The 20,963-nt window shown below is 38.6% G+C and overlaps 2 protein-coding genes across 6 annotated transcripts in view; both read right to left on the bottom strand.

Moving 5' to 3' along the window:
- The window catches only part of slc2a4rg (SLC2A4 regulator), a 43,838-nt gene extending 29,763 nt beyond the window's left edge, over window positions 1-14,075 (bottom strand). Inside the window, exons 1-2 of one of the 2 annotated variants that reach the window (XM_023331473.1) lie at window positions 13,594-14,075; window positions 11,827-12,062 (exon numbers count right to left, since the gene is read on the bottom strand). In XM_023331473.1, the coding sequence (XP_023187241.1) occupies window positions 11,827-12,062; window positions 13,594-13,845 (488 nt within the window). In that variant the 5' untranslated portion in view covers window positions 13,846-14,075. The remainder of the gene's footprint in view (window positions 1-11,826; window positions 12,063-13,593) is intronic. The other variant, XM_023331476.1, reaches the window with a different exon arrangement.
- Window positions 14,076-17,624: 3,549 nt separating this feature from the next.
- The window catches only part of LOC102220074, a 52,006-nt gene continuing 48,667 nt past the window's right edge, over window positions 17,625-20,963 (bottom strand). For all 4 annotated transcript variants that reach the window (XM_023335674.1, XM_023335667.1, XM_023335658.1 and 1 more), the window contains exon 9: window positions 17,625-20,849. In XM_023335674.1, coding sequence (XP_023191442.1) covers window positions 20,334-20,849 — 516 coding nt within the window. In that variant the 3' untranslated portion in view covers window positions 17,625-20,333. The remainder of the gene's footprint in view (window positions 20,850-20,963) is intronic.

Raw genomic sequence — 20,963 nt, forward strand, 5'->3', positions numbered from 1 at the left:
GACTCTTTTTTTTCACATTCTTGATAGTAAATTTGTACAGTAATCTGTCTATGTTGGCCAAGTAAGAAATTATTAGGATGTCTGACAACATACTCTATATCTGAAGCGTTTTGCCAACATTTTTGTGGTGACAGAAGACTAAACCTTGTAAGATTTCAGGGTCTAAGCGAGAGTCACAGAGAAAATCTGAGCAGCTGTTTCCGTCAGTTAAATCAATCAGAGTTAGTGGAGAAATGACTGCATTTATACAACATATACATACACATTTAAGGTGACTGATTACTTGTACAGGTGTGGATTATTTTTGATATTGGCATGGATTTTAAATTACCAAAATGTATGCTATTTTATTTTTTATTCAACTAAACTAACATTTATAATTTTGTTTGTACAAGTTGCCGGTTTAGTCAGTAAAATGCAGTACAAGAAAGTTGAAAAAATTTCAGCTTATAGCACTTCCTCCCTCATGCTAACTTTTTAAAAGATTAAGATATACTGTATGTAACTATTTGTTTGACATCTTTTTTATTTTTATTTATTTATTGATTTGTTTTTTACATGTGACATAATTTCTATAAGATAAAGCCCTGGCTACCCCTTACTACAGTAAGTAGCAACTTATAAAGACTGGTCCCAAACACTAGCTTAACTTATCACTGGGTCAATGTTGCACTGAACATTTTGATTGTTCGGAATATATAAAGCAATAGGTTCTCAATTTCTACCCTCTGTGCCAACAAAGGGATAGTTATTAAGATGAATGGAAGCAATAAGAGCACTATGAAAACACTAAAGACACAATGATCATAAAATGAGCACATCCTTGCTCATTTTTACTATTTTACAAGAAAATTGCTTGTAAATGACTGGGAGGGCATTACAACCCATTGTTTATTAACATTTTCTTTATTGCAAGAAAAGCTGAAATATGACTACTTACTTTCATAAAAATGGAAAAAAATAATTGCAAGCTGGACGCAACTGGTGAGTCTACATTTGTGCATTTTCATGCAGCCAAATTCCAACTGACAGCCAGATGGGAGAGCTTGCCAGGTTCAGCTCTGGCCCAGAGAAAAAGTCATGTTTTGTAAATGGCTAAAGAGTCCCGTCTGTTGAACAGTCAGGTTTTTCCCTGCCAAATCTCTACTCTCTCAGACTTAAACATACAAGGTAAATGCATTTTAATTTAAATTTTTTATTTAAATTAAAAAGAATCAAAATGCTTTTTTGTAAAAAAAAAAACAAAAAAAAAAAAACTTTGCGCTTAAAGTGTAAGGGACTCTTCAGTTCAGGCTGCCCTGGCAACTCCACTTTTAAATTTAGACAAATCACTCAAATTTATTGATAAAAGTTTCCTAGCAATGGTCTTCATTAACTTAACGCTGAACTTCTTAACCATGAATACTTCAAGACATCTTTACTCTGCGAATACACTGAAGTATTCACAAGACATAATCTCGTCTGTATCCGCTAATCCCTGCAGGGTCACCGCGGGGTGGAGGCTGCAGTGGCATCTACAGCGGTCACTGGGGTGTGGTTTACTTGGAGAGATTGCCAGTTCATCATTCAGCAATTTACTGAGGGAAATTAAGCTAAGCTATGAATGCCAAATAAAGAACATAATTTAATGGTTCACATTCAAGGATGATATATCTATTTCTTTCTCTAAGTGTCCAAAAACTGACACTAAACTTTTGAGCTATTCCCTTACTCCTGTCTCTCCCAGTTTCATTCTTTCCATCTTTTCCTTATGGTGCAATTATGGTGAGTAAAACATAGTGTAAATCCAACCAACTGAGACTGTGGTGTTGATTCTGGGTTCAAACCGGATTGGAGCAGATTGAGCAAGAGCGAGGAAAAACTGAAGCAGCTGAACATCTTACTGGATCATCATTCTTCTGCTCTGATTCCAAATTACAAACAAGAGAAACTTCCTTCAATTACTCTAAACTGGGAATCACTGCAACAGTGTTTATTGCTCCATCAAAGCCAAACAATAGACTTTTGGAGTTTTGTATTAAAGCCCACTGTGGGTGGAACAGCAGCTAATGAGGAAACAGTTAGAGTATACAGTATGTAAAACCTCTCAGTATTGCTTCACCACAGAAGAGCTGTGACTTCTAGAGGTTATTTGAACACTGATCCATACCTTACTCTGCATCTGAGAGAAAAGCTTCATACATTTCAGCTCTGTGCAGCGGCATGTTTGTGCTCAAACCCAACATAATTTATGTTTATGTTGGGTTTGAGCACAACCTTATGAACTCTCCAAGTGACAAACCACTCTACCTTATCAAGGCAATAATAAGAGTTCAGGTTGTTTAATAGTGTTGCTCATCTAAAACATATACGGGATATACAAATATTTGAACTATTGTGCAGTTTTTGTATTGTGGTGTTTATTTTTAATCAACCATAAAGTTTCAAATGAAGCAATTTGATTTACCACAAACATATTTATTAAAAATGGTTTAACAAAATGGTTTCCTAAATTAGACCACCATAGTTTTAGAAAAACAAATCACAAATTGGACAAACAAAAGCTGATTTAGAAAGTTTATCATCTTAGTCTAGGAAATATTGGTAAAGAAATACTTATATTACTATTTGTTGGTAGTACAATAGATGTACTACCAACAAAACTCTATGTAAACTCTTTTAGAACTAAGTTCTAGCCTGTAAGTTAGAAGAGCATAAACTGAAAGACAGAGGAGTGAAAAATCTGAATTGTGCAATAGGCATCTTTTTTTTTAAAGCCATGATAAAAGTGGCTTTCATCTTGATTAGAGTTCTAATTTGTTGTCTGTATGTTGTCATTTTGACTTTTGGCTGAGGTTTTCTCCACAAATACCCAAGAACCAATAAACAGATTTCTACAGAGTCTTTAAACAGACATTTAAAAGTATTTTTTAACTCTGGGATGCATGGAAATGTTTGAAGATATTCCACAATTTTTCTGGACTTCCTCATGTACTAGGATAAATGTCCCCTCTCTGAGATTAAAAACCTGGAATATTATATGTATAAATATATATTCCCGTCAGAGCTCACAGCCCCTGAACACAAATGTGTATGAGTACTAAGCATTTTATCAAACTTTCAAAAACAGCATATCCATCAGACATTTCCAAGATCTCCATTTTCAACTGATCTTCAGTGTCGTTTTTTTGTTTTCCTCTGGCATTTAACATTTATTTTAATTTAAATTGATCAAATATTAAATAGTTTTAAGACATTTTACTTTTAAATGTTAGGACTTTTCCACATTTACACAGTTCAGGGTCCATTACAGTTCTCAAATAAAGTTTTGAATTATTGTCCTGTGTTTTAACAGCAAAAAAAGGAAGTTTCACAGCGCTAACTATGGCTCAACTGATTTTTCTGTGTGAACCATTACATCACCCACGCACTGGTCAACACTTGGAGAAAAAGCCTAGTCAACTGAACAAAGAAACAACCAAAAAAAATCATAGGAACGAAGAATGTGCACTTATCTGTTGAGGAAACCAAGCAGCTGATTTTATTTTGAGTGCGGACAATAGGGCTGGAAAGCAGAGATAGGCCATCTACGTTAAGAGTAAACGCTGTATTGGTGATCAGCTGAAATGTCTGTGAATTGTTAAACTAAAGGAAGATATGTGAACAAAGAACTAATACGCACAACTCAGCCAGCGCTGCCATCTTGCTACAACACTCTCTACTATGCTGTAGAATACCCACTGTTGACAACACTTATCTGGCTCCCCAAACTGATAAAAACAGGTGTCAGCTCTCAACAAGGCACAAAAGTTTGAAGGCACCCGATTAGAACCAGTTCAAGATTGAGGGTTCTTTCATGGAAAAGACCTATTTAAAGCGTTTGAAGATTTTTTTTCAACCCACTCTTTACAAATGCTATATTTTTGGTAAACCCCTTAAATTAAAACTGGATTTAGTCACCTCAGTTACGATCTACACTGAAATGTTTTGAAGAACCATACAAATGTGTCAGGCCCCATATGATTACAGGTGAGCTGCTGGGCTGGTTCAGCAGGACATAGCAAGCACACTCCAATGATGCAATGGCCAGGAGTTTAGAAGACAACAGCAACACTAGCAAATATGTGATAATGAAGCCTAACTATGTCACTCTGTGCATGAATTCCTATCTTAGCATTGTGCTTCTGATGCGTAATGTCAGATAAAATTGGAAAACACACAACCGCTTTCATTTGTAGAACTGATTGCCCGTCTGTCAGTACTAGTTGTCGGAGGGCACGGTTATAATTCATTATCCAATCCAACAAAGCCCTATTGTTAAAGATGTGCATGTCTAAACACACACTTGAAGAAACTTCCACAAAGCACAGGGGGGTTCTAGGAGCTTAAAAGAAACTGGGCTTGCTGGTTTTCACAGCTTGGGTGTGGCATGCATGTATTTTTTAAAATATGTTGATTTAAGCTTTAATCTTCAAAGTGGAGTATTGGTGAAGTTATTTCAAGCACAACATAAGATATTTAATCTACACACTCCCCTCGAGTTGTTTCTTCACTCTTTGATTTACTTACTCCCTCTGAGGCCCTGGCATTTTGACAAATCACTGTCCACAATGTTTAACTTTACACCACAAAATCGATTGAAATGGCAGAAGTTCACTACTGCTCTCTTCCGCAATAAAGCAAAAGACAGTAATGTCAATAATCCTTCAGGTGGAACTGAGGTCACGGACAGCTGAAGTTTCTCAGCATGTAGAAAGAAACCTCTACAGTGAGTCTTTCTCTTCCTAAATGCTGCTTTAGTGCATTGCGCATTAACTTTTAGTTCAAACTTATTTTTACATGACAGACAACAGAGGGAAGAGATGCATGGAGCCATTAAAATTACCCTATATTTTCTAGAAAGCTATAAACTAACAAATTTTAGCTTTTTATGCAGATGAATATTGCAACATTCTCCATAAAGACATGTGTGCATGTCTGAGCGTGGGCATGTTTCAGGCTGTACCACACATATTGTTAGTACGTCCCTCCCGTTACTTTAAACTTTATTTATTTTGAGGTCTACGACCCTCAACATCAAAAGCAATGATTAACCCAAGTTATTTTTGCTCCCTAGTTTGCATTTTTTTGAGGATCTTACTACATTCTTTCACTTCTTACCTCTTTGTCTCTGACTACTGTACTGATAAGTACAGTAGAAATAACACAGATGTCTTTAATTTACATAAGAATTTTAATGTAGAGGTTTTGATGGAGGATAACAATACATTAATGCAGAGGAGCTCCCGTCTCATAGGTTCCAGTGAACGCAGTCGTTATCCTCACTGTAAATTTTAATAAGGAATAAAAAATTTTTTAAAAACTTTCTGACAGCTAAGACAGGAAGATGAGATACTGCCTTCATCTTCAATAACGTGTAACAGAAAAAAAAAGTTAAATAAACCTGTTTGCACCTATTTTTATTGTTTGTTTGCATGCACGTCAGTCATAGGAAACCAGGGGCCTCACGCATAAAAGAGTGCGCAGTTTTCACACTAAAACTTGGCGTATGGAAAAATTTAGAAAAGTGCGGCTCACAAAAAAAAAATCGGATGCATAAAGCCGTGCGCCCGCACGTGGCCGCGCACCTTCCTTTATAATTCCTAATTTGCGGGAAATAGAGCGCAGCTGCTGGTCCGCCCTGTCGCCACCCACAAATACATATGTAAATTAGTATAAATACTCGGAAGTCTGCCACCACGTAAAGCAATAACCATGGCAACGTCCTTGTGTGAAGCAGTATAAGTATTTGTAATAATAATAATAAAATGTTTTATTTAAAAGGTGCTTTGAGGGCACACAATGTCACCTCACAAAAGCAAAAATACATTAAAAAAAAACAAAAAATCCAAATTAATATCGTGCAAATGCCTGTTAGAACAGTAGTGCGTCCAGCAGGGATTTAAAGAATGACAGCACATGTGCACAGCACAATAGTCAAGAGTCCTTTGAGTGGGGAATGTGGACGTTTATTCTAAATAGTAGAATCATGTGTATACGTTGTACATTTACAGAATAAAGATGCTTTATGCATAAGGCGAATTCACAAAGCGGGCATGGCTCGACTAAAGGATGACTGCAGCTGGACCGGTACCGGTACCGCACGGCTCCTTCTTTAAGTTTTGCTCAGAGATCCAGGATGATCAGTCTGAGCAATCTAGACGCTCATAAACCATCATCAACATTTCCCAGCAGATCAATATGATCTCTGAACAAACGCTCCCTCTGAATTATTCCATTGGCGATGTTCTCCACCGGAGCCAAAGAGCTCCACAATTACGCGGCACACCTTTGCGCAGCTACTTATATACGTGTGATTGCATACACACCTTGATCACCTTAAAAATAGTCAAACCTGTTGATTATTTTTAATCAGCAGGTTTGAGTTAATCTGCTGATCCAACCCTGTTTTCTTCTTTTAGTGAGAATGATGTTACACCTTTATGAGATAAAAACTGAGGAAAAGTACTATTTATATTCGAGCGAGGTGTTCACATACTTTTATTTATTTTCTTTATTTTGTGTGCGTGTTAGCTTATTGTCTGAGGATAAATGCAGTTCAGTTTCATCGTTTACCTTTAAACAATAAAATATTAAAATCAAGAAAAACATCAGGTTTGGTGCTTCTTGGTCTAAATAACACAGAATGTAGTCAGACTTCAGTGTATTTGGATGAGTTTTGACGCTTTGTAGTTTGATATTGTCCACAGAAAAAGTTTGCGTGGCTGCCAAAAGGGCGTGTATGTTTACGCAAACTTTGACGCAAAGTTAATTTTTATATATGCCGACTTATGCGTAAAATATGGCGCCGCACATTTTTTGTGCGCATGCACGCTTTATGCATGAGGCCCCAGAGCTGTTAAAAGAATGACAACGGTTGTGTGAAAGATACTGTAAAGTTGAGAGAAGGCAAAAAATTAGATGCAGCTGATGCTGGTGGAAAAGGGGAGGAGGAGCAGCGCACAACAGCTGCTGGTTGGTATGGAGACTTTGTTGGGTAGAGGGACAGAAAGATCTACTGAGAAAAAGGAATGACAGTCGACTGAGTTGTTTCTAAACGCTGCTGTGGCAGAACAGGAGACCTTATGTGAGTGACTATTAGTGTGGGTGAACAAGAGATGAAGCATTTTACTGCAGGGATTGTTCAAAAGGAAGTTCCTCTCCTGTTGGTCCTTAAGAGGTGCTGCACTAAAGAAAAGATACACAGTGCTTAAGCATTCATTTACACCAATGTACAGTCTCATAGGTTATGTGAAGGTTAGATTTTCTCCATTTAAAAATACTTTTGCAACAAAACAAGCTGAACTGGACCTAGAATTTTCCTTATTTACATCAATTAGCTAAAACAACTCCAGCCGTTTACTAATTTGATGACTGTGCTCACACACAAGTAAAAATTTGCTTGTCGTTTTAAATACAATCATTTAAATTGAACTTCTATCAGTCGGTTTATTTAGTGGTTGATGAGCCACAAACATGATACTATATTGTCAAAATATGTACTATGTACAAGCTTCTCATTTGTCCACCCGCCTCTCAATCTGGAGATAATAAAGCTGCAGTGTTAAATGATGAGCTGTCACTTATCATCTGTGGTTTTAAATTGCTGGCGCAGCTCTGCGACCCAGATCCTGAAGTTGACCTACCAGACGTGCCAGATGCCTGTTTGCGTCCTGATCTAGGCCCGCCCCTCCTGCATAACTCCATTCATTGAGGGGTGACCTTTCACCCTTGCCTGTCAGTGCTAAAGCTTCAACCTCTTGCGGTTTGAGAGCAAGAGAAGAAAAAAGGGGCTGACGCGACATGTGAAAACGGATCATCAGGTTCAGAAGGAATTCTTTTAAAACTAAAGATAACACTGACAAGTTCAAACTACTGAAATGTAAGAAAACAGTCACCTAAAAAGCAGTGGATTGTGTTTCTCAGGAGGCAATGTCAGGGGTTTGAATGTGGGTTAGTCATCCCAGACTAGATTGGGGGATGGGGTGCTGTTTCACCGACTCTGACCTTCAACAACCAGCTGAAATGTCTCCTCTAGGAGTGGAGAATTGGTAGGTGTAATGGTCATGGTCAGGTGAATTTGAGAGGTGAACTTCACTTCCTCCTGCCCAAAAAGTCCCATTGACTCTTATCCAAACAGAATATCAGTAAATATAAAAGAGATACACCACAAATCCTATCCACTGCCCCCTCCCTTCACTGCCGGTTGCTTTGGTGTCGTGTTTATGCCAACTCAGTGTTTTCCATTCATGCTAGCCGACCGTGTACCTGACCAAGGACAGATAAGAGAGACAAACTCTTCTCATCAAAATAAAGTAACCCCTCCCCTGTTCATCTCATCAGGCCTTACTGTATTTTTTTTCTTGCTCATTTCAACTAGTCTCTGTTCAATATCAGGGTACTGGATCCCATGCTGATGAGAATTGACAGGTCGAACACACTTTGCTTTAGGGTGTGAGTGCAAGAGAGACTTAATCAGACACAGGACTCTCTTAGGAGGGGGTGCAGTTGACAAAACGGGTGGGAGTTTTGAAAGATGTTCAGGGGGTTTTAGTTTTGTTAATCGAATAAGCACACATGTGAGTAGGTGGCTCTTTCTCTCTCATTCTGAGGGTTTTTGTCCAGACTTGCCGAAGGGATAGTGACCTACTTTGCAGAGTTTGCAAACCAACAAGACAAACCATGAAAGTGAAGAGTTTTGCACAAGATACAAAATGCAGAAAACTGAACCAATACAAAACACACAGCCACGTCTTCCCAGCAAAATGTCTCCTTAAGCATACATAATCCAGTGACACAGAAATAGTATTAACTAAGCTGTTGGGAAACAAATGAAGATGAATGGTTTTGTTGACGTTATCTGAAACAGGGTACAGAGTGCAGCAAACACACTCCTGGTTACACCCACTAAACGCAGAAGCTTGCAAACTTAACAGGATTGATATTTCATACACCCCCTCCCCATCATTACAATTAAATAACTTTTTTCTTTAGGTGAAATTTTTCAAAATCTGATTTTTGTGAAGCACTTTTGTAATAACTACATATATTACTGATGAATACATAGGGGATGATTCAAATTTTTTTTTTCTTTAATTTTCTGTTGGATTTAAAAATTCTTTCTCAATAAAAAAAAAGACGTTTCATGTTTCTCATACAGTTAGAGCATAACATCAGAATCAGGTCACATTTCTAACAAAACTAGAAATTTTTATCATCCAGGAAAAGCCTACCAGTGGATCTCTAATAAATTGTGATTAATGCCACGTACTCATCTGGTTAACAAATAGAGCCAGAATTAGATGAAGACTTGGTCCATTTAAGGTACATTTTATTCACCTGATACACCAAATCCAAAGTAATACCTTTAAATGAACTGACAAGTTTTTTAAAACAGGCTGCTATTTTGTTGATAAACATTTGCTTGTTTTCCAATATATAAGATGTCCAAATCAAAGCGTTTTAAATTATTGATATCAGATTCCCGCAATTTATGCGAATATTTCTTTTTAAATCAGTCTGTTTGTGTGAGAATTATTTTGACTATTGAAACTACTGTGGTTTGTCTTTTCAGAATGACAGCTTCAAACCCACTAGAGTTACATCTACAATGAAAAAATTATTAAAAACTATTCACCAATGTTTTGATGATCAAAAGAAATCACTGAGTTTATGAAGCATGGTAATTTCCTGATGGAACCCCATTTAAATAACTTAGGAGCTAAATTCTCAACAAGTCATATCAAAACAGGAAGTAAAAATGCTAGCATTAGCTTAGCACTTCCAAAAACATCCCTGCATAAAAACTCTGTCAACAAAAGTAAAACACACTTTGTTGCGGACTGTAGCTAGATTTACTTGAATATAAATAGAACAAAAGGCTGTTCCGCTAGAAACTCTTGTTGTGACTAAATATTTTTCACCATCAAGAAAAACGGATATCGTACAGTCTCAAAAGTCAGTGGTGAACAAAAGAAGAAAAACACAATCACAGTAGACCTTGTACTACAAAAAAATCAAATGTGTTACCATACTTTCCTTCAAACTACTGAGTTTTGAAGGATTTCCAGGGAATTCATTTTATTGCAATATTGGGATCAAGTAGCATCAAAATAGTTTTTTCTTCAATTACTGGTATCAAGGACAAAAACGTATCTGAGTTCATGCTAAATTAAACAGAAATTCAAAATAAATGCATTGTTCATCTGGCAGGAAGAGATGCCACAGTGTTTGACAGATGTTAGATACATTTATCTGGATTGTCATTCTTTTCAGTAATTTAAGAAAACATAGTTCCTTGACAATGAATGCAAAACAAACACAAATCTTAGTCTGGCAAACTCACTGCAATATTAGAAAAGGTCAACAGTGCAACAAACAGACTTCACTTTTATGACCACACCGTTATATAATGTTATGCAATCTCTCTTACAGTCTGAATAATGTCAACGCTGAATTTGTTAATGTAGTAGCAGTGTGCTCAGTGAGATTGCTATGATCGTACTGAAGCTTTACATCTGGTCAGCATGTGTACGTAAGAGACAAAAATAGATGCTGTCTTGGCCATCATAGGCACTATATTGAATTCAAGCAGTTTGCTCTGATTTAAAAGTAGGGTCAGTCTTGCAGGCTCCCAAGAGATTTTCACTCACAACATAGTATAAATGATCACTGACACGTGAAATTCACATGTTGAGTTGGAAGTAAATGAGTGTGGTGTTGAAAGCCCCTTAACCATACACACCCTTTCTCAAATGTTATGTTTGTTCAGTGCAGCAGCAATCAGTTTTTTTAAGTTACTTTGGAATATATCTACTACACTGAGCTAACAGACAGGGAAAAAAATTAAGTTGTTTAGTTTTTACACTGTACGCCCTCCAGGCATTTTAATAATCTCCAAGAGTCATCTGACAAACAGGTAGGGACTTGACACAAAGAGCAACCAATAGACACAAAGAGCAACCAATATCTCAACTCCCAGTCCTCTTTCATATTACATAATCACTTATCAGTGCATTAAGCTTATCGCTGCGCGCTCGTTCTGTTTGTTTTTCAGACAACAGTCTGCATGTGTGTGTAGCTTACACCAAGAAAGCTGTGGATACAACTGTATTGGAAAATGAAGTGAAACAGCTAAAACAGAGGAAACAATGAACAACAATGCCACCACATACAAGCAGAAACAATAATGTTTATCTTCCCATCTAGATGAAGAAAGCAGCTAACACATTAAATGGACTCTGAAGAGGAATATAACTTAAAACAGTCAATATGATGACTTTGGACTAATAAAAAACTTCCCCAAAAGCAGTTAAACTGACTTATCAGTAGCCTGCCTCCTTGTTTTTCCCCTCCTTCGGTCAAGCAGATTGAGCAATTCTGGCTCTGACTGCAAACTCTGGCTCTCCAAAGGAATAGTATTTCGAAACTATTCTGGATGGAGCACTAAACATGCGGTCAGTTAACCAGTACACTCCCACACCATTCAGACCAAAACCACTGGACGGTTATAGGCAGATGGTGTATTTCACTTCTCTTAAGACCTTATGAACACAAGTCAGAGCTGAATGCACAAACTGCCAGAGCCAATTGCTTTTATGACAACAAAGTCACAGCCAAATTAGCCTCGGGCACAAGAGCCACACACAGCAAAATACCTCTGTGCCTCAGAATCCTATGAGCTGGCAGAAGGAGTGTGTTTGTGCAAAAATGCAAAATGGGGCTTTGTCTACAAGTTAAACGATGCGGTCCACAAACAAAACCAAAAATAAATGGGCCCACAACTGTTGCTGGCCTCAGTTTTCCTACCTGTTTCTGGGGACTGGGATGTGGGAGGAGGGAAGGGGTTGTATCTCTGCCTGTGGGACATTTTGCCCCTGTGCTGGCCTGAAGCTGTTGGCCAGCTCTGCCTGTTTTCCTGGGTTTCTGATGTCCAAACTTATGGAGCTGCCTGGCAACTGCCTGCCCATGCCAAGGCAGAGGGTAGGACTGGCCCTCTTCAGGATCCCAGTGGAACCAATGTCTTTTTGGTCTCTGATGACTGTCTGGAAAATGAAGCAGAAAGAAAAAGAAATTGAACTTCCTTTTATCATTCCAAGTAGTTAAAGAATTGTACATTCCTGTGTTTTCCCAGGTCTCCTGAGGATGCTGATCAGGTAGAACAGCTGATTAGGTGGATTTATACAGATAGCAAGCAATGGCAATAAAACAGTAGCATAGTCACTTGCATGCTGCTTGGCTGAGAAAAATCACAAACCTAGCAACTGTCTCTCATGAAAATATTGGTGCTTAATAACTGCTATTACTGTCCAATTTTCCACTGAAACATTTTCAGTTTGACTTGTTACAAAATCCCCAAAACAGCTAAACACTTGGTCTGCCTGACTAGCTGTTGGCATTTTGCCACTCTGAAGACTTCTTCATTTTTCTACAAACTCCCTGCAAGTCACTTTTTTTTCCCATTACAGTACTGGTAGAACTATCACTAATATTTTCACACAACCTCACTTCAGAAAATCCAAACTATCCCTCTGAGTTAATGCCAAAAAGATATGTTAATATAAACCAACGTTTTCAAAACTTTGGCAGACTGACTGCCCCCACCCCCACCCCTCCCTTCTCTCTCTTCCAGAAGCCATAAAAAGTTCACTCCACCCCAAACAGTACTGTAGCTTGCTCATTTTTTTTCTCCCAATCAATCATTAACAACTGTGATGGAACTGTGTGTTTTAGGTGGATTTTAGCACAGACAATCAAGCTCAGCATATGGCATATGAAAATGGTCACACCATAGAATAAATCATATTGATTTAACCCAGTTTCGTTTAATAGCCCCCTCCAGTCATCGGTCTTTTGCTCTTCCCCACCCCCTCCTACAGTAACTATATACCTCCAGGGGGCCCGCCCCCAGTAAGAACCACTGACATAAACACGCGGCAAGGCAACGGTCTTACCTCCGTAAAAACCTGACTGATACATCAATAAAATAAATTTATTCTATACTGCTAAAAAAAAACATATGTATTTATTTTGTTCTTTTCAGAAAGCGACTAATGGCTGAAAATGTTCTTTAAATCCAAACGTGATGCAAATAAAAAGCAGAAGCAAAGGACAAAGTAAACAAATACAAAATAATCATATAAAATCAAATTAGTATTTTTGGAGAGTTTGCGTGAAGGAACCGGGCCTGCGCAGCCAGGAAGCTCACTGTAGCTCCACCCTTAAGACATGGGGGAGGGGGTAAATCATGTAGTTTAGAATCCCTGCCCCCCTTCATGCTGTAAACTTTGCTCAGAGAATAAGCAGCCATTTAAAGCGGTTAAAACCCAAGATAAACACTTTAACTGACGCTTTAGTGAAACTGGCCCTTTAAAAAAACACTTTATCCAATAAAAAACGTGTAGAAACAAGCCAACAGTTGTAGCTGTCTCATGCGAGCATCGTGGTCGTCACCGTTACAAGCCATTAGCGGCATATGTCAAACTATACCCTCATGTTAACCCCGTCTGACTCTGTGATATCTGCGTGGCTACGTGGGTATACATGTGACTTTGAAAGCTTAGAGAAAGAACTCACTTTTTCCACGTTTTGTAATATTCCAACGCCCGGTGAGTGCCCGCTACCGACGGACGAAGTTCGCTCGTTTTTAACCGCCGCCGTCGAGCCTCCGTCCGTTACGCATTTGTAAAAGATGGGCCCTGGTGTGAAGCTGCTTTTTGCCACCGCTGGGACCCGGCTGTTGTAGCGACCCGGCCGGTAGTTGAAGTCCACGACTCCACCGACGCTTGTCCCGACCGACGACTTTTCCAAAATGCATTTGGACTCCATATTTAGTCAAGGAGAGAGGAGACTAAAGGAAGAATGTCGGCTTTCTGTAGGGTTTTAGTGCAAATTGCGGGAATTAGATACATTTATTGGGATTGTCGCAGTTTGATAGGAGCTATTTGAGTCCTAACTTCTATTCTAGTCTACATGTGAAGTTTTTTCCACCGCTGCCGTCACCGCCGCAGCCCAAGATATCCAAAAAGCCGCCCGGTTAGGAGGATAAAAAGATTGTTTTGCCTCTTTCCTCCAAACCAATGCCACGCCCCCTCATCTAAGCTCCCATTGGTCCGACTCGTACATAAACATGTCACTTTGGCACGCGTCCACATCGAGACTGCCTCTGATTGGTTGTTTTGCTCGCGTCAATCACGTTTTTTTAAGTCTAAGTAATGCGGGAGGAAAAGAAAAGGGGGCGTGAGCAGCAGTTTACCGGCCGGTGTTTGTCGACGAAGAGCCGGTGTTGAGCAGGGGCAAAACAGCCTTCAGCCCCAGAAGCAAACTGCGCAGTAACGCTTATGCAAATTAACCGGCGACATAGTGGATCTAAAATCGTGGTGGATAAAATTTATTTTAACTGTTGATTCAAATTACTATGCTTCTTTTTCCTCCTCACGTAAGTTCGTGAAGTACGTAGTTAGACACAATAACAAAAATAGTGTGCGGCACATTGTAAGGACGTCCTGTGGATCTGGAAAGTATTCGCTGCACTTCACTTTTAACGCATTTTGCTATGCCACACCTTTAGAATAAATTGTATTAAATGAATCTCTTTCTTGGAAATTCTACACAGAAATACCTCATTATGGCAATGTGGAGAAAAATGTAGGATTTTTGCAAATGTATTAAAATGGGAAACCAAAGAATCACATTTAAGCCACAGCCTACACCTTGATCCACTTTTAGCAGTAGTTACATTCTCAAGTCTTTTATGATGCCACGAGCTTAGCGCACCTATCCTTGATTCTCAAGTTTCATCATGCTGGATGGAGATGCTTGTGAGCCATTTTCAAATCTTTCCAGAGATGTTCAATGAGATTCAACTGAGCTCATTGGGACCTCCAAATCAGCAGAATTTTTTAATTTCCTTTCCCAGATTCATGCTTCAAGACAACCCTGTCTCAGAGGTCTGCAGACAATTTCTTAGATTTCATTCTTGGTGTTTGACCTTTGACCTGCCCTGTCAACTGTTGGACCTAATATAGATTTATATAATAAATTTGCTAAAATCTCTAAAACCTTTTTTTTCCACAGTGTCATAATGCAGTATCTGTGTGTAGAGTTTTCAGGAAAGAGATTAATTTAATGCAATTTTCAATAATGCAACATAACAAATTGTGGAAAAAGTGTAGCAATGGGAATACTTTCTGGATGCACTGTAGCTCTGCAGAAAATTGCAAGTTTCCTCTGGTGCATGAGTAAAGGGTGTAGTAGTTACAGCTGTGAAGCTTCAAATTCTTACCTAATGAGTTTAAACAAGACACAACAAACTGGCTTATGAATTTAAAATTGGCAAATCAATCAATCAATAAAACATCTTTGAGTTCAATGCAATCTCAGGGGCCCCTAAAGTTTCATTAACTTGACAATACCCTTTACCCCTAAAAGTAAAGTAAATGGTTTGATTAGAAAATATTTTATAAAATCTCCAGCTCTTTTCAAACAACAATCGTCATAACATACTTCTGGAAATCAATCATTTTAAAGCTATTACTTACTCATATATTTTCCAAACAATAATCATAGTTTTGGAACCTATAGAACAGGATGCCATGGTTTCTATTGGCTTAAAAAAACTGTTCTTCTTTAAAAAAAAAAAAAAACATGCCCTGTCCAGCAGTGTTATGCTCAGAATTGTTGTCTGAGTGCCAAAGAGTAGCCCAACAGACTTACTACTTTCACAAGTGTGGCACTACGGTTTTCACTATAATGCTCCAAATTAAAAATTGTTGTTGAATTACAATAGATATGTTTTCTGCAGTCCTTTAGTCACATCACATCACATTGAACATAATGCAGTTCTTTTTATTTTCATTAGCATCTTATTTATTAAAACCACTTAACTGTTATAAAGACAGTGATGTCCTCATGGCCCTGTTGGCTTACTTGTAAGTGTTTTGGAGGTGACAGTTAAGCTTTTTTTAATTATTTCTTTTTTACTTTTAAGAAAACGTATCCTTAAATACGTTTACTTGTATTCTGTATAACTGCAGCGAAACATTTGAGTTTTCTGTGTGACGACTTCATCGATTTTATTAAAGTTTGAGGAAAATTGGCAAAAAGACACATGCAAACAAAGACAGATTTCACTGTGAAATGTATTTTGCTATCATTGTGAGACAAATTGTGATATAAACTGTAGGAGCAGAGCAATGTTTTCTGGGTCAAAAACTGGAAAGTTTAAAAACCACTTGCCTCAGTATCACTGTGGTCAACCCCAAGAGGAAGAAGAAATAAATATATCTCATCAGTAAGACATTTTAAGATAGAGTGTAATCTCCATCCCTACTCTCACTCCATGATGTAATGCTACTACTTTATTATCCAACTGTGTTTGTATTGTCATTGTATATTTGTTAGTGAAAATAAAATCACACCTGTTGCTCAATGATCCAGAATGTACACACCAGTGGTTACTGCTTTATTGCCTAATCCCTCACAAACACATTTTATTGCATCCTGCATTATTGCAAGATTGAGTTATTAATGTCAGGCTGTAGCAAAGAGGGAAAATCTCTGCTCAGCTGGATTCCCTCTGCAAAACAACAAAATGCAGGTAACACAAGCATGTTATAATGTGCCACTTTATTAGAAAAGTAAAAACTCACTTTAATATTTTATGAAGGGTAATATAAAACATTACAATCTTTTGCATATTTGCACTGTCACGCTATATTTATTAATTTTACTTCTTTTTTTTTTAATTAAACCCTGTGCTTTAAGAACATACAACATTGGCTACAGCTGTCACAGCAGTACTGGCCCATATTTATATTTTAAGACAATTAATAAACAGCATCTGTATTTGCATGGAAAGCATGAAATGTTTTCTCTTTTTTTTCATACACAAAGTATTGCGTGTCTGTGATAGCCATCTTTTTTTTTCTTTTTTTTCGGCAACAAATATACTGTATACTGCATGTTACATTGGAACAACATTAGAACAGCAACAGAGTATTTTACACATTTACATCATCGTACTGTTTGTGCAACGAACATTTGTCTCTGTCAGTGAATAACATTGTTCAACAATGTATTTCAGATCAGTCCATTCTCTCAGGGTAAAATGCAACACATAAGGTGATAACCACACGGGGAAATCATGGAGCGTGACAGCAATTTCCAGTCGATTTTGTTTGAGAGATCACTTCTCAGCTGTTGGTCATTTCTCATGAGTCAGACAGACGAGCCGTTGGTGCATTGTTGATGTGAGGCTGGGGGTCTGCCTGCCCCCCCTCCTCGATCTCTGTATTACTTGGAGACCCTCAGAACAGGACATCAAAGGGCCCTCCTCTGTACAGCAGGAGAAAGAGGGAGTGTCTTCAATGTGAAAAACAAAAACAAATCAGGAAGGGGGCAAGCCCTCTGGGTCCGTGTCCATTTGCACTGACGCTCATCTGGCTTTACACTAGCTGTGCATCTCTCCCCCACCCCCACTCTATCCCGCTTTCCTGCTCCCTCTGGGGAAAAGAATAAACAACTCTTCCATTTTCTCCCAATGGCTCCTCTCTATCCCTTCCTCTCTCTTTTGCTCGTTAAAGTAGTTGCTTTGGCTAAACAAAATGCTGCTTTTACATTACATGGCAAAAAGTACAACATAAAATAGAAACGAGAGATAAGTAACACACTATTTGTTTTCATCTCCATATATCAAGGCATGCACTTACTTGCTCAAGCAGAAAAGAAAAGTAGCATCAACAACATAAATATACTCTTTTCATGGCAGTGGTGTGAGCTATTTAACCAAATGTATTGTCATTAGTTAGGTTGAAAATTAAACAGTGCTTCAAAATACAGTGAGCATTTGTTTTTACATACTTTCTGACACAGTAGCATTTATATATTTCTCTTAAAACCTCTTTAAACCCGTTCTTGTCGCACAGCAAGTAAATAGAATATAAACTTAACCAATTCTCCCTTTACAGTACTGCAAAGAAGTATTTAGCCCCTAAACAAAGTTATTTTATTTTAGTTTCTTTGTCACACACAAATTATCAAAATGTTAATATCAGACAATGACAACCTGAGTAAATACAAAAGCAGTTTTCTAATGCTGATTTCGATTATTTAGGGGGACAAAACAACCTAACCATGCATGAAGATAAAATTTCACCCCCTTCTTATATCATTAAATATTTGTGATTAGTCACATTCCTTTGGGTCTTTTTTCACTTTACACAGCATGACCTGATTACTGCGAGAACCAAGACAATAAGAAAATCACTTAAATAGAACCTGTCAAACACCATGAAGTAGGCTAAATGATCTAAACAACAACAAAAAAAAGTCCTTACACCTACTAGTCTGGAAAGCAATACAAAGACATTTCTGGGACTTTGGGACCAGGTAGTCTCACCAACAGCCATTATCCTTAAGTGGGGAAAACATTGGCCAAGAACGGTGGTGAACATAGTGGGCCCTTAATGCTCAAAAATCCTCCAATGTTGGTGAGTTAAGACAATTCGGCAAAGAAGAGCATTCTAAATTCATCTGTAGTGGTGTAAAAGACTGACAGATTACAGTAGCAAAACTATAAGGTTTAAGACTTAATATGTTTTCATAATAGACCAAGATAGTTTTAGATGTTTTATTTTCTTTAATATTTAATATAATTTGAAAACTGAATTTTGTATTTACAGTAGGTAGGTTTGTTTAAAACTTGCTTCAAAATTTTAAAGGTTGAAGTTTGTCAAAACTAAAAAAGAAAAAGAGAGGACAAATCTATAAAGGGGCAAATACATTCTCCCAACACTGCATCAAGCCCTAAAAGTCTTTCTTCCTGCATTCTTTTTTTAATGGTTCCCGAAGCTACATGGGAAAGACTGTTTATGATGGAAGAGAACCCAGCACAGAAACTTGAAACGAGACCGGAGAGAAAGAGATGAACAACTTTTCAAAAAGACACTAAATGGTAATATTTGTGTCCAGCTTTATATTTTCTTTGGAGTCCAGATCCCTCTGTTACTATTTCAACCACAGGACTCAAGTCTGGTGAGCTACGTGGAGCTCTAGTTTTTTTTTTTTTTTTTTGAGTGCTCAGAGCAAATCAAAACTGTGCTTTAATATTCCCTTCAGGGGTACAGCTTGGCTCAGCAGTCAGGCAGTTGTCCTGTGCAAAAATACATAGACTATGAAATAAGATGTTTACAATCCGCATAAGAAATGACACAAACTGAACAGACTGAAGCGTCCTGCATTGATTGGTATTGAAACTCTTTCACTTCTCTATTTTCTTTTAAAAACACTAATCTCATGTATCCCTGCAGTACAGTAAAGCTCTCTTATTGGGAAATTATCACACTGGGGAAATTCTTGCACAAGCCATTTGCTGCCCTCGACCTGATCACTTCACCTTGCATGACTCTGCCAAATATGTGCGCATCTGGGCGGAGGGTGATGTCAACATGCCTCCAGTAACAGTTTGCCAAACGTGACGGTACATTTTCAACTTTTGTCTTAATCTAAGCCTTATTGAGCAAAAGCTCCCTTTCTAATTTTATCACGAGGGCTCTTACTAACACCTGACACTGATGACAATTTGCGGAATGAAGACAATGACCGTAATTTACTCCTGTGCATTTGAGCGGGCCTGCAAATTACAGGCCTGTGTTTGAACAAAGCACCGCAAACACACTCCTCCTGATGACAGGTCAGTGAGCGTCAGAACCTGTTTAATGTTTGCGTAGGTAGAGTGGAGCACCACAAATAACTGTGCCTCTAATGTGCTTATTCTCCACCCCAAGATGAGGGATATCTGTGCACCGGTGACCCGATTGCTTACCTTATACTCCGTAAACATCCACTTTCATTGCTACTAATGTCTATTTTCATGTCTACTATTGTGTGAGTTTGCACAATGCATGCACATTTTTCTTTTTTTTTTTCCATATATATTTTAAGAGTGTTCTTCTCAGGTTGTGAGTTGAAACACATACTCTTTCAAGAGTACAGTGTTCATATAAAAATAAAGATATAATGAAAAATGATGCACAAGTGGGTGAGTATGGCCAGTGACACAGTTACATATATATATATATCTATATATATTTTTTTGTTTTTGTTCAAATGTATTTGGTCCATTTTTGGGCTGGACTAGGCTTAGGCTGGTTCTGAAATGCAGACCAATCGAAGGAAGTCTGAACCTGGATTAAGACCCTGTTTGTACCTGATGTCAACACAAAATGGATCCTCATTGATTGTAGAGGGCCTGTGTGTATGTACAGCAACCTGCTTGAAGATCCATGAAATCTGGACTAGTGGGTTCTACAAGGGTGCTACAGGCCGGTGACGTACATCTCCATCCCATCGTTGAAGGTGAAGATGGTGGTAGTGCCAGAAGTGTTGCCTCCCTGTTTTACATCGCTGATGGTTTCATAGAAGTTTTCCCCACCAGGGAGGCCTCTGACTGGAGGAGCAATGGGCCCTGAGCCTTGTAGTGCTGCTGGTGCTGCCTGATGCTGCTGCTGCTGCTGAGGGGTTTGCTTCTTCCTCTTCAAAGTGGCGCTACCCCCACCTGTGCTGTTATTGGTTGCTCCCTGCTCACGTTTCCTGTGGGCGTCGATACTCGCGTATGCAGGGTCTGACTCGGCCACAGCAGAAGACCAGGACCGGTCCCCCACAGGCTCGTAGCAGGGCTCCTCTTGAGAACGGGCCTGCCCCTGGACTCCTCGGCCTCGGCCTCGGTTTCCTCTGTCCCCTCCGAAGGAGCGCGGAAGGGTCTTTGCTCCGTTGTGCTCCATGGGAGGTTTTTTTTTCTGGGTTTTGCACACGATGGAGTAAGTGTCTGCAATCTGATGGCACATACACACAGGACGAGAACACAGTATGGTGTCAGTTAATGAGTTAATAACACAGAACTAGTCAAAACCTATCCTGTTGTTTACTGGTGACATATCCTGTGATAA

The sequence above is a fragment of the Xiphophorus maculatus genome, chromosome 1 (assembly GCF_002775205.1).
Source record: "Xiphophorus maculatus strain JP 163 A chromosome 1, X_maculatus-5.0-male, whole genome shotgun sequence".
Taxonomy (NCBI): domain Eukaryota; kingdom Metazoa; phylum Chordata; class Actinopteri; order Cyprinodontiformes; family Poeciliidae; genus Xiphophorus; species Xiphophorus maculatus.